The 14,107-nt window shown below is 54.5% G+C and overlaps 1 protein-coding gene across 1 annotated transcript; it reads left to right on the forward strand.

Moving 5' to 3' along the window:
• Positions 1-716: 716 nt before the first annotated feature.
• Positions 717-13,962, forward strand: LOC142010750 (uncharacterized). The gene is made up of 5 exons (XM_074989162.1): positions 717-1,178; positions 3,009-3,092; positions 5,210-5,447; positions 12,098-12,304; positions 12,994-13,962. The coding sequence occupies exons 1-5, from the start codon at positions 717-719 to the stop codon at positions 13,209-13,211; spliced, it is 1,209 nt and encodes a 402-aa protein (XP_074845263.1). The 3' UTR covers positions 13,212-13,962.
• The last annotated feature ends 145 nt before the right edge of the window (positions 13,963-14,107 follow it).

The raw sequence follows: 14,107 nt of genomic DNA on the forward strand, positions 1-14,107 counted from the left end.
GCTCAGTCAGCAAGGGTGAGGCTTACTACCAGCAGCTGATGATGTCCATTCGTTTGCATTTGGAGAGAAAAATGATGTCTGTCTGGGTTTGTGCAAGCTTCCTTGTGAGGTTGATAGATTTCCATTCAATATAGCTAAATGCAGTGCCTTGCATGGTGTCAAGTATCAGAGGGGTAGCTGTGTTAGTCTGGATCTCTGGCTTATTTATACCTGGCCCTGCAGATTTCCAAGCCCAGCATCTGATGAAGTGAGTCTGTGCTCACGAAAGCTCATGCTCAAAACTTTTCTGTTAGTCTATAAGGTGCCACGGGACCCTTCGTTGCTGTTACAGATCCAGACTAACACGGCTACCCCTCCGATGCTTTGATCTTAACTCTCTTGAGCACAACCAGAAGTCCTATGGCACGTTATACACGAACAGATATTTTGGAGCATGAGCTTTCGCGGGCGAAGACCCAGTTTACTAGCAAACAAGAAGTCTAAGGGTCATCACCAGCAAAGGCCCAGGGGATTAGGGCCGCAAAGGTCAGAGTAAATCTCTCCAGCCTGGGCAGGAGCAGGCCGCCCCCTTGTGTCTCGCTGCGTCAGTGCCAGGGCGGGTTTGCACCCCGGAGGCCGGAGCGCCCCGCGGGACTGGCTGGTGACCCGGCCGCCTGCAGAGGGAGCGCCGCCGCCCGGCCCTGCTTTCGCTTTCGTTTCGTTTGGGTTGCCGGGAAATGGCTGAGCTTTGGCGCTGCACCCCAGAGGGGTCAGCCCCGCCGAGTCCGGGGGCTGGAGCCGGCGCGGGGGATTCCAGCAGCGGTGGGGCGAGTTGGGAGCCCGGGCGCCCAGGTGGCCAAGGCGCACGGGGTGGCCAGGGCGCAGGGGCCGAGCCCCAGAGGGGCCCGCCGGCTTGGGGCTGTGCGGGGACGGCGCCGCCGGTTCCCCAGGGCTCGGAGTCCGCCACTTCCAGCGGCAGCCGCCTAGGAGCCGCCCCGGACAAGCGCGCCAGCCCCGGGAGCGCAGCGGAGCCGGGGTACCGCCTAGGGCCCGGCCCGGGGGCGCACAGCTGCGCGGCCCAGCGGAACGACGCCGACCTGCGGGGAGGCGCCCTCATGCTCCGGCTGCTCTGCCTCCTCGGCATGGGCCCAGAGGCGTCCAGCCGCCGGGACCGGGCGGGCGGGGAGCCGGACGCTCAGGTGAGGACGGGCCTCAGAGCCCGCCCCAGCCCCGGTTTGGCGTTGGGGCCTGGGAGGGTGTGTCCCCTCCGCATAACCTCTGGGGACTTGCCCTGCCTCCCCCCGAGATGTGTGCTGCGCGCTGCCTTGGCACCAGGGTGTAGCACTGCGCCATAATCCGCTGCTGCACTCCGCCCCAGAGCTGGCTGCATGGCAGGGCTGGGTGGGAAGGCACAGGCAGGGGCCTGGCCTACCTGGGGTGGTTAATCCATTGCCAGCCGCTCTGGGGGTGCCTTGTGTGAGCGCTGCAGCCCTGGGATGACAGCCATGGCCAGGGAGTGGGAGAGGGGCTGCGTTAGGGCTGGGAGCCAGAGTAACGGTAGGACTATGTCTCCATTGCCGAGGACTGTCGGCAAAAGAGACACAAATGGTGCAATGGATTTGCGTCCCTTTTGCTGACAGTTCTGTCGGGAGAGGCTTTTCCGACATTTGGCCCATCCGCCCCAGGGCCCAAGGTCGGAAAAACCCCCTGTTGAGGCAGCCCTTCTTCCTGGTGGAACCAGGTGTCAACAGAACACTCCCGGCCGGCACATCGCTGCCCACAGATCTGCCATCAGGGCATGTGCTCTGAAGTTTTGTCGACAGAAGCCTGCAGTCTAGACCTAATGGACTTCCCCCAGGACTTAAAAACAATCGCCCAGTTTGTGCAACAGCCAGAAACAAATCAAAGAAGCAGACAGAGGCAGGAGCCCAAAACAATGGAGAATAGCGAAGTAGTGATTTCAGACCAATGGTTGCTAAGCGATTCTTTGCCAGACAGAATGCAATCAAATGAAGGTTTTTAAAAACTTCTCGCTTACGTGAGGTGGGTCCGTGCTATTCGAAGGGGCAGCTTCTTAGCAGCTGAAGTTACATAGTTTGGCTGTAATTTCGAGGGTCTGCAGCGATGTGACTTCCTGGTTCTTGACTTGCTGCTCTCTTAATGTGGCTGCAGAAAAAGGCCTTGGACCTCACGCCCTCTTAAAGCAGGTCCTGTTGGCTTGTGCCGAGCTAACCAAGCAGCCCAGATTGCTGAGTGGCAGTGACTGGGTCCTCTTTGTTATTTACCACTCCCCCGATTTTTATGTCAGCTTCCTGTTTATGCATGTGTTGTCACTAAACTCTCCTGTGGGGCAGGGAAGTGCCAGAGCTCCATTACGCATGGGGGAAAGGAAGCAGAAAGCAGGGATGTCCGCCAGTGGCGGAATGGGAATAGAACCCAGGAGTCCTGAGTCTGGGTCCTGTTCCTTAACCATAAGTTGGCTCCCTTCTTAGGCCCATCTGATGCACCCCTGTCCCTGCAGCCATGTTCCAGGGCTGTGGGCCATGTGGATATGCCCACAGAGTGACTGTCCCACTGCTTGACGCGGGGGCACTGAGAGCCAGTGAACCAAACAGCAATGGAAAGCACTTCAGGCCAGGGGGCTGCCTGCAGCACCCCTCGTGCCAGCACCTCTGGGTCGATTGATCCCTCAGTTTGAAGTGATCCACCCCCATGCCCATGGCCGCTGACGAGGGGGAAGGGGGCAGCTGCCCTGGGGTCCACTGTTGCAAAGGGGCCCTGGGCTCCTGTGAGAATACCAGCAGCCTGAACAGCATGGGCCGAGCACTGCTGAAGTGCTAGCTGGGGGGACACTGGCTCCCAGACTTGCCCCTTCTGGAGGCCCACCCCACAGCTTGCCCTGGGCCCTATGGGGGGATGTTGGCAGCCTTGTTCAGGATGCTCAAGTGATGGGCAAGGACAAGGAGGTTGAAAGCAGGCCGGGCGCCTGTAGCCTGCTGCTACAATTCGCGTGTCTCTTCATCTTTAAGCTCGGCGCGCGGCGGGAGTGGGAGGCAGCTGGAACGGCCTGCGAGATTCGGAAGACGGCAGAGAGGCTGCAGATGCAGCTGGAGGTGAGGGACTGGCCAACCAGCTTCACCTTGTCCAGCTGATAAAACCTCCTGCAGGTACTGGTAACAGAGCATCACGTGCCTGTCCGAGCGAGAAGCGCCAGGCAATGCAACACGCTGCCGTTGGGCCTGAGCCGGGGTCCGTGTGCACCAGGGTTGGGCTGAGGAGGAGAAGTAGTTTGGGGTGAGCAAATTTTTTACGTCAGGCTCCACTTTTCATCCCTGCAATTAACAGCCCCCCTCCCCCCCATCTAATGGAATCCAAACCGACGGAATTTTCGCTGTGTTCAAATGGGAAAACCCCTTTCGGCCGTGCAAGAAAATAAGTTGGTAGAATGTAAAAAGTGTATTAATTGGTGTATAACAGTGAACACACACACGCACAGAAACAAAACAAAAAAGCAGTAAAGTAGCACTTTAAAGACTAACAAAATAATTTATTAGGTGATGACCTTTCATGGGATAGCCCCACTTCTTCAGCCCATAGCCAGACCAGACCAGACTCAATATTAAAGGCACAGAGAACCAAAAACAGTAATCAAGGTGGACAAATCAGAAAAAGAATTATCAAAGTGAGCAAATCAGAGACTAGAGGGGCAGGGCCAGGGAGGGGTCAAGAATTAGATTAAGCCAAGTCTGCCGAAGAGCCCCTATAATGACCCAGAAAGTTCACATCCCAGTTCAAACCATGTGTTAATGTGTCGAATTTGAATATAAAAGAGAGTTCAGCAGCCTCTCTTTCAAGACTGTTGTGAAAATTCCTCTTTAGTAAGATGCAGACTTAAAATGTGACACATTAACACATGGTTTGAACCGCGATGTGAACTTTCTGGGTCATTGCAGGGGCTCTTTTGCATAGTTGGCTTAATCTAAGTCTTGACTCCTCCTCCCCCCACCCCTCACTCTCTGATTTGCTCACCTTGATTATTTTTTTTCTGATTTGTCCACCTTGATTACTGGTTTTGGTTCTCTGTGCCTTAAATATTGAGTCTGTTCTGGTCTGGCTGTGGTCTGAAGAAGTGGGTCTGTCCCACGAAAGCTCATCACCTAATACATTATTTTGTTAGTCTTTAAAGTGCTACTGGGCTGCTTTTTTGTTTTGATAGTGTACAGGCTAGCCCGGCTCCCTCTCTGGTACTACACACAGAAACAGATGTCAACATTTGTAATGAGATGGACAGGCCTGGAGACCCAGCAGCCGATCCTGCCGTGCCCCCCAATGAAATCTTGTGCCCCCCTGAAGTGGCCCGCTCCCCATTTTGCACACCCCTGACTTAGTTAATACAGCTCTCATTTGTATCTACTCTGGTAGGATCTCCTGAGTCCCAGCCCTGGACCAGGATTGTTCTGGGTGTTGGACAAAACACCAGAGAAAAGTCCCTGCTCGTGTTCGCTCTGTTTTTGTCCATCCAGGGGTGGAATAAATGTTGTTACACGCACCTAGGCATGTGCAGATGTGCACTGGCAATAGAAACACATGCAGACATCTGTGGGTGTGCAGCTACTTAGCTGGGCAGCACCTGAATCTCTCCTGGGTGGCTACCCCAGTGCTCGGATTACAGGGGTTGCTGGTCCAGCATCTTTATCCTGATATCACTGGGTCCATCCTGGGGTTTTAACAGCATGATTCAGTTAAGAATAAGCCCTCTGTACCCCATCGTGACACTGGTAAAAAAAACCATATATGGGGTAGGCCTCCATCACTCCTTTGTCCCGTTGGCTGCCCTGTGGCCCCTCTCTGGGTTTAGACTGTGCTTGGATTTTTCCAGTTCCCATCTGTCCCAGCTACTTACCTGTTGCAGTGGCACTTCAGCACCTCAGGGGTTGGAGTGCGTCTATCCTTCCGCCCCACCACCCAGCCCTTTGGGCGTGCAGTTAACCACATTGTAGAGCTGGGAAGCTGAGGCACAGAGAGATCACGGCACTGGGAGTTAGATGTCTGAACACCTGCAAGGATCTGGGCTTCCTGAGAGACTTGCCCAAGGTGTCGCAGTGAGTCAGGGATAGAACCCAGGAGTCCCAGTCCAGCCATGCTTTGGTCAGATTTGGGTATTGCACCATCTCCCTGTATCCCGGGCTGGTGCCTGCTCCATGTGCTAAGTCCCTGCTGCTCCTCGCAGGCTCTGAAAGGCTCCTCGAACCCAGAGACACTGGAATTCCTCCAGGCTCTAGAAGCTCCCCTCCGAATTGCCAGCCGTGTGCTCGCTGAGAACCAGAGGCTACGGCGGGAGCTGGAGGAGACGAAGGGCAGGTTGGCAGCGCCAGCGTCCCAACATCCATCCATCCAGCTCCCAACCCGCTGGCCACTGCTCTCCAGGACTCCCCAGACACCGTTCCCCCGGGCCACCCAGCAAACAGGTAAGCACCTGCACTTCCCCTGACCAGGCTAACCCAGGGAGCCTGGGTTGAGCAGCAATGGGGGGGATTCTTTCCACCTGTGAGAAGCAGGGACCAGCGATGGACAGGTGGGCAAGCTGAGGGAGCAGTGGGGCTGGGTGTGTCTCCATGGATTGGGCTGTGCCTCGCCAAGGGGTTGAACGATGTTCTGCAGCCCTTCCTCCTGCCCTGACTATCTTTAGAATCACAGAGCTGGAAGGAGCCTCAGGAAGCTATCAAATCCAGTCTTCTGCACTCCGGGCAGGACCAAACACTACCTAGACCATCGCTGCCAGATGCTTGTCCAACCTGCTCTTAAATATCTCCAGTCATGGAAATTCCACACCCTCCCTGGGCAATTGATACCAGTGTTTGACCGCCTTGACAGGCTGGGCATTAGGAAAATCTTCCTAAACCTCCCTTGCTGCAGTTTAAGCCCTTTGCTTCTTGTCCTATGCTTGTGGTCCACTATGACCCCTATATCCCCTTTCTGCAGTGCTCCGTCTCGGGAGACACTTCCCATTTTGTACGTGTGACACAGGGTCAGCGGAGGGCAACAAAAATGATTAAGGGGCTTTAGCACATGACCTGTGAGGAGAGGCTGAGGGATTTGGGCTTGTTTAGTTTGCAGAAGAGAAGAGTGAGGGGTGATTTAATAGCAGCCTTCAACTTCCTGAGGGAATGCTCGAAAGAGGATGGAGAGAAATTGTTCTCAGTGGTGATGGATGGCAGAACAAGGAGCAATGGTCTGAAGTTACGGAGGAAGAAGTGTAGGTTGAAGATTAGGAAAAATTACTTCTCCAGGAGGGAGGTGAAGCACTCGAATGCATTACCTAGAGAGGTGGTGGATTCTCCATCCCTAGTGGTTTGTAAGTCCCAGCTTGAGAAAACCCTGGCTGGGATGATTTAGTTAGGGTTGGTCCTGTTTTATGCAGGGGGCTGGACTCAATGACCTTCTGAGGTCCCTTCCAGCCCTGGGATCTATGATTGGTTGGTCCTTCCAAAGTGGAGCACTTTGCATGTCTCCTTACGGGATTTCGTCCTATTTACCTCAGACCATTTCTCCAATTTGTCTGGATCATTTTGAATTATAATCTGATCCTCCAGAGCACTTGCAGCCCCTCCCAGCCTGGTGTTGTCAGCGAACCTTAGAATGGTGCCCTCTGTGCCTCTGTCTGAATCCTTGATGAAGATATTGCAGAGACCCGGTCACCAAACTGGTCCCTGTAGAACCCCACTGGTTATGCCCTTCTGGCGTGACTGTGAGCCCTTTGATAACTACTTTCTGGGGAAGGTTATCCAACTTATTATGAGGCAACCTTGTAGTAGAGCTCCAGCTACGTTATATTTCCCTAGTTTGATTAAAGAGAAAGTAAACGTACACCGCATGTACCGCTTCTCCCATATCCACAAGGCTTGTTATCCTGTCGAAGAACGCGATCACATTGGTTTGACATTTGTTCTTTAAAATTCTCCTTACTATTTTCTGGCTGTCAAGTATCTCCTCAGCCAGCACTGGGGGAGTATTGTAGGATACATTTCATCAGACCCTGGTGATTTCATAGAATCACAGGGCTGGAAGGGACCTCAGGAGCTTATCTGGTCCAGCCCCCTGCTACAAGCAGGATCAACCCCCACTAAGTCATCCCAGCCAGGACCTTGTCCAGCCAGGACTTAAAAACCTTGAGGGATGGAGACTCCACCACCTCTCTAGGCAACACGTTTCAGTGCTTCACCACCCTCCTGGGGAAGTTGTTTTTCCTACTATCCAATCTACACCTCCCCCTCTGCAACTTCAGACCATTGCTCCTTGTTCTGCCGTCTGTCACCACTGAGAGTAGTTTCTCACCCTCCTTTTTAGAGCTCCCCTTCAGGAAGTTGAAGGCTGCTATTAAATCACCCCTCACTCTTCTCTTCTGTAAACTAAACAAGCCCAAATCCCTCAGCCTCTCCTCATAGGTCTTGTGCTCCAGCCCCTTAATCATTTTTGTTGCTCTTCACTGAACCTGCTCCAGCACATCCACATCCTTTTTCTAATGGGGGGGCCCAAAACTGGACACAATATTCCAGATGTGGCCTCACCAGTGCTGAATAGAGGGGAACAACTACTACTCTAGACCTGCTCAAAATGCTCCTCCTAATGCACCCCAGTATGCCGTTAGCCTCTTGGCTACAAGGGACCACTGTTTACTCATATCCAGCCTTTCATCCACCATAACCCCTCGGTCCCTTTCCATCGTACTGCTGCTGAGCCAGTTGGTCCCCAGCCTGTAACAATGCTTGGGATTCTTCTGCCCCAGGTGCAGGACTCTGCACTTCTCCTTGTTGAACCGCATCAGATTTCTTTTGCCCCAGTCCTCCAATTTATCCAGGTCACTCTGGATTCTCTCTCTACCCTCCAACGTATCTACCTCTCCCCCTAGCTTTGTGTCCTCCGCAATCTTGCTCAGGATGCAATCCAGTCCCTCAGCCAGGTCATTAATGTAGATGTTGAACAACACCAGCCTCAGAACTGAGCCTTGCAGCACTCTGCTTGAAACTGACCGCCTTCCGGATATTGAGCCATTGACCACTACCTGTTGGGCCTGGGTAGACATCTAAGTTATCTACAGACATCTAATTTATCTAAATAATCTTAACTTGTTCTTTTCCTATATTAACATCTGAACCTACCTCATTTTCACTGGTATTCCCTAGGGTAGGTGTCTAAGCACCACTAACTTTGGTGAAAACCAAAACAAAGATGTTATTAAGCACTTCTGCCACCTCCACATTTTCTGTTACTGTTTTTCCCTCTTCATTGAGTAATAGGCCTACCCTGTCTGTGATTGTCCTCTTCCTTCTAATGTATTCGTAGAATGTTTTCTTGTTACCCTTTATGTCTCTAGCTAATTTGAGTGTGTCTTGTACCTTGTCCTTTCTAATTTTGCCTCTACAGACTTTTATTTGTTTGCGTAGCTCCTACGTACTTTGATCCGTTTTCCGCTTGTTGAAGGTTTCCTTTTTGATTTTTAGGTCATTCAGGCTCTCCTGGGTAAAGCCGGAGGGGGAGGGGTCGCTCAGTGGCTTGAGCATTGGCTTGCTAAACCCAGGGTTGTGAGTTCAGTCCTTGAATGTGCCATTTAGGGATCTGGAGTTTGGGGGGAAAAAAAAAAGGGATGGTGCATGGTCCTGCCAAGAAGGCAGAGAACTGGGCTTGATGACCTCCTGAGGTCCCTCTCAGTTCTATAAGACATGTATCTCCATATGTAAACTTATTTTTAGGGTAGCCTCATGCCAAACTTCCTGGCTTCTTTGCAGTGGAATAGTTTGCTTTTTCACCCCTAGGGTGCGTCTACACTAGCCGGCTACTTCAAAGTAGCCGGCACAACGTCGAAATAGCGCGCGTCGCGTCTACACGTGCCGTGAGCTATTTCGATGTTGAAATCGATGTTAGGCGGTGAGACGTCGAAATCGATATTCCCATCCAAAGATGGGAACAGCGCCCTACTTCGATGTTTGACGTTCAACATCAAAGTAGGGCGGGTGTAGATGATTCGCGTCTTGCTACTTCGAAATAGCAGGGTCCTCCATGGCGGCCATCAGCTGAGGGGTTGAGAGACGCTCTGTCCAGCCCCTGCGGGGCTCTATGGTCACTGCACGCAGCAGCCCTTAGCCCAGGGCTTCTGGCTGCTGCTGCTGCAGCTGGGGGTCCATGCTGCGTGCACGTGGTCTGCAACCGGTTGTCGGCTCTGTGGCTCTTGTGCTGTGCAGGCCGAGTGTGTCTGGGAGGGGCCCTTTAAGGGAGCGGCTTGGGGCTTTGCTGGCTCCTTATTTCGACAGGGAGCACTTGTGTGTGTGGATGCTCCACATTTCCTTCCAGGGCTGCTCCTTTTGATGTTCCCCGTCGCTACTTCGACGTTGAACGTCGATGGCACCAGCCCTGGAGGACGTGTAGACGATACGCGTCGAAGTAGCCTATTTCGATGTCCTAACTTCGAAATAGGCTATTTCGACGTAGTGTGCTAGTGTAGACGTAGCCTTAATGTCTTTTTGAAAAATGGTCAATTGTTTTCACTTGCTTTCTTCTTAGTCTTGCTTCCCATGGACCCACTTACCTACCCGCTCCTGGAGTTTGCTGAAGTGTGCTTTCTTGACATCCACTGTCTTTATTTTGCTCTCCTCTCTCCTACCGTCCCATAGAATCACATACTCGATCATTTCATGGTCACTTTCTCCCAGGCTGCCTGCCTGTTTCAAATTCTCAGCCAGTTCCTCCCTATTTGTTAAAATCAAACCTAGAGCAGCCTTCCCCCAGGAGCTTTCTCCACCTTGTGAAGTGAAAAATGGTCCCCCATCCTTTCCAAGAACATGCTGGAGCAGCTGTGCCCGACTGTGTTACTTTCCCAGCAGATGTCTGGGTAGCTGAAATCCCCCATCACCACCAAGTCCTGTGCTTTGGATGATTTTGTTAAAAAAAAGCCTCATCTGCCTCTTCTGCCTGGTCAGGTAGATGTTGTAGACCCCCACCCTGACAAAACCGTTTTATCCTCACCTAGAGACTCTCAACAGGTCTGTCTCCTACATCAGTCTCAGCCTCACCCCACGTGTATGCATCTTTGACATAAGGCCACACCACTGCCTGCCCTTCCTGCATAAAGTACCCAGCTATACAAATATTCCACTTGTGTATTATCCCACCAATCTCTGTGATGTCAACTGTCATAAGTATCAGAGAGGGAGCCGTGTCAGTCTGTATCTGCAAGAGCAACAAGAAGTCCTGTGGCACCTTACAGACTAACAGATATTTTAGACCATAAACTCTCATGGGCACAGACCCACTTCGTCAGACGCATCTTCATCAGATGCAGGTCTTTGCCCAGGAAAGCTGACGCTCCAAAGTATCTGGTGGTCTATAAGGTGCCAGAGGACTTCTTGTTGCTGTCAGAGTTATGTTTATTGACTAGGATACGGTCATAATTCAAAATGATCTGGATAAATTGGAGAGGTAAACAGGATGAAGTTTAATAAGGCCAAATGCAAAGTGCTCCACTTGGGAAGGAACAGTCAGTTTCACAGACATAGAATGGGGAGAGACTGTCTAGGAATGACTCCAGCAGAAAGGGAGCATTTCGAGCAGATCCAGAGAAGTAGTTATTCCTCTTTATTCGGCACTGGTGAGGCCACATCTGGAATAGTGTGTCCAGTTTCGGGCCCTCCAGTATAAAAAGGAGGTGGATTTGCTAGAGCAGGTTCAGCGAAGGGCAACAAAAATGATTAAGGGGCTGGTAGTGGGGCCCACAGACTTTCAGCCCTATGATTCTGTGATCTAGGGGTTATAGTGGACCACAAGCTAAATACGAGGCAACAGTGTGATGCTGTTGCAAAAAAATCAAACATGATTCTGGGATGCATTAACAGGTGTGTTGTGAACAAGACACGAGAAGTCATTCTCCCGCTCTACTCTGCGCTGGTTAGGCCTCAGCTGGAGTATTGTATCCAGTTCTGGGTACCGCAGTTCAAGAAAGATGTGGAGAAATTAGAGAGGCTCCAGAAAAGAGCAACAAGAATAATTAAAGGTCTAGAGTATGTGACCTGTGAAGAAAGGCTGAAAGAATTGGGCTTGTTTAGTTTGGAAAAAAGAAGATTAAGGGAGACGTGATAGCGGTTTTCAAGTATCTAAAAGGGTGTCATAAGGAGGAGGGAGAAAACTTGTTGGCCCCTGAGGATAGAACAAGAGGCAATGGGCTTAAACTGCAGCAAGGGAGGTTTAGGTTGGACATTAGGAAAAAGTCCCTAACTGTCAGGGTGGTCAAACACTGGAATAAATTGCCAAGGGAGGATGTGGAATCTCCATCACTGGAGATATTTAAGAACAGGGTAGGTAGATGTCTATCAGGGATGGTCTAGACAGTACTTGGTCCTGCCATTGGGGCAGGGGGCTGGACTTCATGACCTCTCGAGGTCCCTTCCAGTCCTAGTGTTCTACAATTCTGTGATTTCGAGGTCTTCCTGTGTGTTCCCCAAACTTCGTGTATTTACTGTCACCTGAGATGTTGGTTTGCTTTTGCCCCCAGTTCTCTCTCGTGTCTCCTTTATCACTGCTCTTAGAGCCCATGCTCCCCGCTCTTTCTGACCCATTTCCCAGGTCTCAGTGGTTATGACTTACCTGTGAGTTTTAATCACCTGCCCCCATCAGACCTGCTTTCCCAACTGTTCTGTGGGATTTATGCCACACTGGTGGCTTCCCAGCCCCCATGGGCTTAAGAATGGGTGTGGGGGGAAGGGAGGGCTGGGTGTAGGAGGGCAGTGGAGGGTTGGGGCAGGTGTGGCTGAGGACATGCCTTGTGCGACTGAGCAAGGGTCCTCAAACCCTCCTAACCAAAGTGACCCTTGAGCAGCTCAGGGTCATGACAAGGGTAGAACCGACAGCTCCCTTGGGTACCAGCTGGTGCAGCATCCGGGTAACTGGGGAGTCTCCCTGACCAGTAGTGGCTCTGAGGCTTATACCCACTCCTCCGGAGCCCCAGCCCCCCAGTGAGCAGACCACCACGCACAGGAACGGGGGGGAACTAGCACGCAGCCGGACACGGTCCCCTGCTGCGCCCCCTGTTCGTGTTCCCTCTTCTCTGACCAGCCCCGCTCCCTGCCAGCCTTGCCCCTGCAGGTCCGCGTGAGCGGGAAGACGGCTGGCTGCGAGAGGCAGTTCGTGGACCAGCTGGCTCATCTCCTGGCAGCCCAGGGCATCTCCCTCCAGGCAGGAGAGTACGAGCCTCACTCCAGCCACCCGCTGCTGCTTTTCTGCCCCATCTCCACCCGCGCGGGCACCGACATCAGCAACGCCCTGGAGGGGATCCCAGGTGAGTGGCCCTGGCGCCGGCAGGGGCCGGGCCGGTCTCTGCCCCACTACCCTTGAACAAGGGGACCGAGGGCACCGCTCCTTCAGCTGGTGGGCCCAACAGGCCAGCCTGGCCCAGGCCTGGGGTAGGCAGGGAATTGCCCAGCTGATGCAGCTGTCAGTGCTTATCCCTGCCCCCGTCTTTAAGGAGGGGGCAGAGCATAGGGCGGTGGATCAGCCGAGGCGCAGGACCCCAGCCAATGGGGGGACCCGGGGGGGACAAAATCCACTGCTGCCCCGCAAAGGCCAGAGCCCTGGGTGGCAGGGCAGGGGGAAGCCCTCATGCTGTGCTCGGGCTCCATGGCGGCAGCGGCTGGCTGGAGCAGGGGAAGCCCTCTGCCCCTCTCAGCCGCCCCTCAATGCCTCTGCCCTGCCAGGAAGCAGCAGCAGCCGCCCCCCCTCCAGCAGAAGCACGGGGGGGAGGGCATGGAGAAGCCCCGGGGCTGGGACCCTGCTCCCCTGCCCTGCAGGAAGGTCCAGCCCCCGGCCCTCCACAACCCCTTCCCTGCCGTGGGGCCAGGATGGAGCTCAGGCCATGCTGCTGGTGGAATGGGTGTGGGGGGAGGCACAGGGGACCCCCACCCCCCTGGGTGGGACCCGGGGCCCTGGATCCGCCTCTGCCCCTAACGCTGTTCTCTCCCCCCGGCCCAGCGACGAGAAAGGCCGTCCTGGTGGTGCTGCATCACCAGCCCAACGAGCAGGCCGAGCTCTACGCCAGCAGCAAGGGGCAGGCCCAGCACCCCGGCCTGCTGGACACCGTCGACAGCTGCTTCTCCACCCAGTCCGGCTTCTACCGCTGCCAGGCCAACGCCACTGCCGTCGCCTCCGTGGCGGCCGCTCTCGGGCGCCTGGCGCTGGGCCGCCACTAGCGGCGACCCTTGCAGGAGGCAGCAGCCACAGCCAGCTGTGGCTCCCAGGCCCTGGGATTCTGGTACAGCCCCTTCCCCTCCCTGCAGCTGGAGCCAGTTGAGATCAGGTTGCCACCTCTCCTGGACATGACACTCCAGCGTCCATTGCTACAGCCAGCCTCTGGGCTGGCCAGCCTGGGAGAGTTGGCAACTCTCTCCCAGCCAAGTCTGGGGGTGGCGACAGGACCCCTGCAGGAGCCAGCTGCAGAGCCCACAGCAGGGCTGATGGCTGGGCTGCCCTACCCTCTGCACCTGCGCTCCCTCTGCCTAAAGCTGGGGCCAGAGATCCTGCTGACAGCAGCAGGAGGCCACAGGAGAATCCCCCCTCCCCCAGGTGGCCATGCACTGGGTCAGCTTGGGTGGTTCTTGCCCACAGGCACCTCCTGCGGGAGCCGCTGCCCCCTGCCTCCCGGGGGCTGGACTGGACAGAGCTTTGATTTCCCAATGGGGAGCCGCCAGCGCCTGCCGGCATCACCTGATGAAGGGTGGGGCCTTTGCAGGACTGGCTTTGTAAAGGGCTCTGGCCAGCTGTCCTAAGCCACTCTGCCCCTCCTGGGCTGCGATGGCCGTAAGTGCATCAACTCAGGGCTCCCCATGGCCTGCAGGCGGCAGAGCTGTGCCCTTTGCTCTGGTGCAGCCAGCTTGTGCTCACCCAGCACCCTGGCCTTGCTCTCGGTCCCACCCCCTCTGAGGGTGCTCCCTGGAGAAGACACAGAGCCTGGGCCTTCTGTTGCAATAATGACCAGGGCACTAAGGGCCGGTGGGTCTGAACAGCCTGTATAGCCCCCCACCTCCTTCAGACACTGCAGAGTCGCCGTGCTCCCACTGGCCGAGCCCGTAACCACCCCACGCCAGGC

Source organism: Carettochelys insculpta, chromosome 3 (genome assembly GCF_033958435.1).
Source record: "Carettochelys insculpta isolate YL-2023 chromosome 3, ASM3395843v1, whole genome shotgun sequence".
In the NCBI taxonomy this organism is placed as follows: Eukaryota; Metazoa; Chordata; order Testudines; family Carettochelyidae; genus Carettochelys; species Carettochelys insculpta.

Coding starts and splice junctions, on each gene's coding strand:
- LOC142010750 (XM_074989162.1), top strand. CDS start 717: ATGGCTGAGCTTTGGCGCTGCACCCCAGAGGGGTCAGCCCCGCCGAGT. Junction 3,093..5,209: donor GGCTGCAGATGCAGCTGGAG/GTGAGGGACTGG, acceptor TGCTCCTCGCAG/GCTCTGAAAGGCTCCTCGAA. Junction 5,448..12,097: donor CCGGGCCACCCAGCAAACAG/GTAAGCACCTGC, acceptor GCTCCCTGCCAG/CCTTGCCCCTGCAGGTCCGC.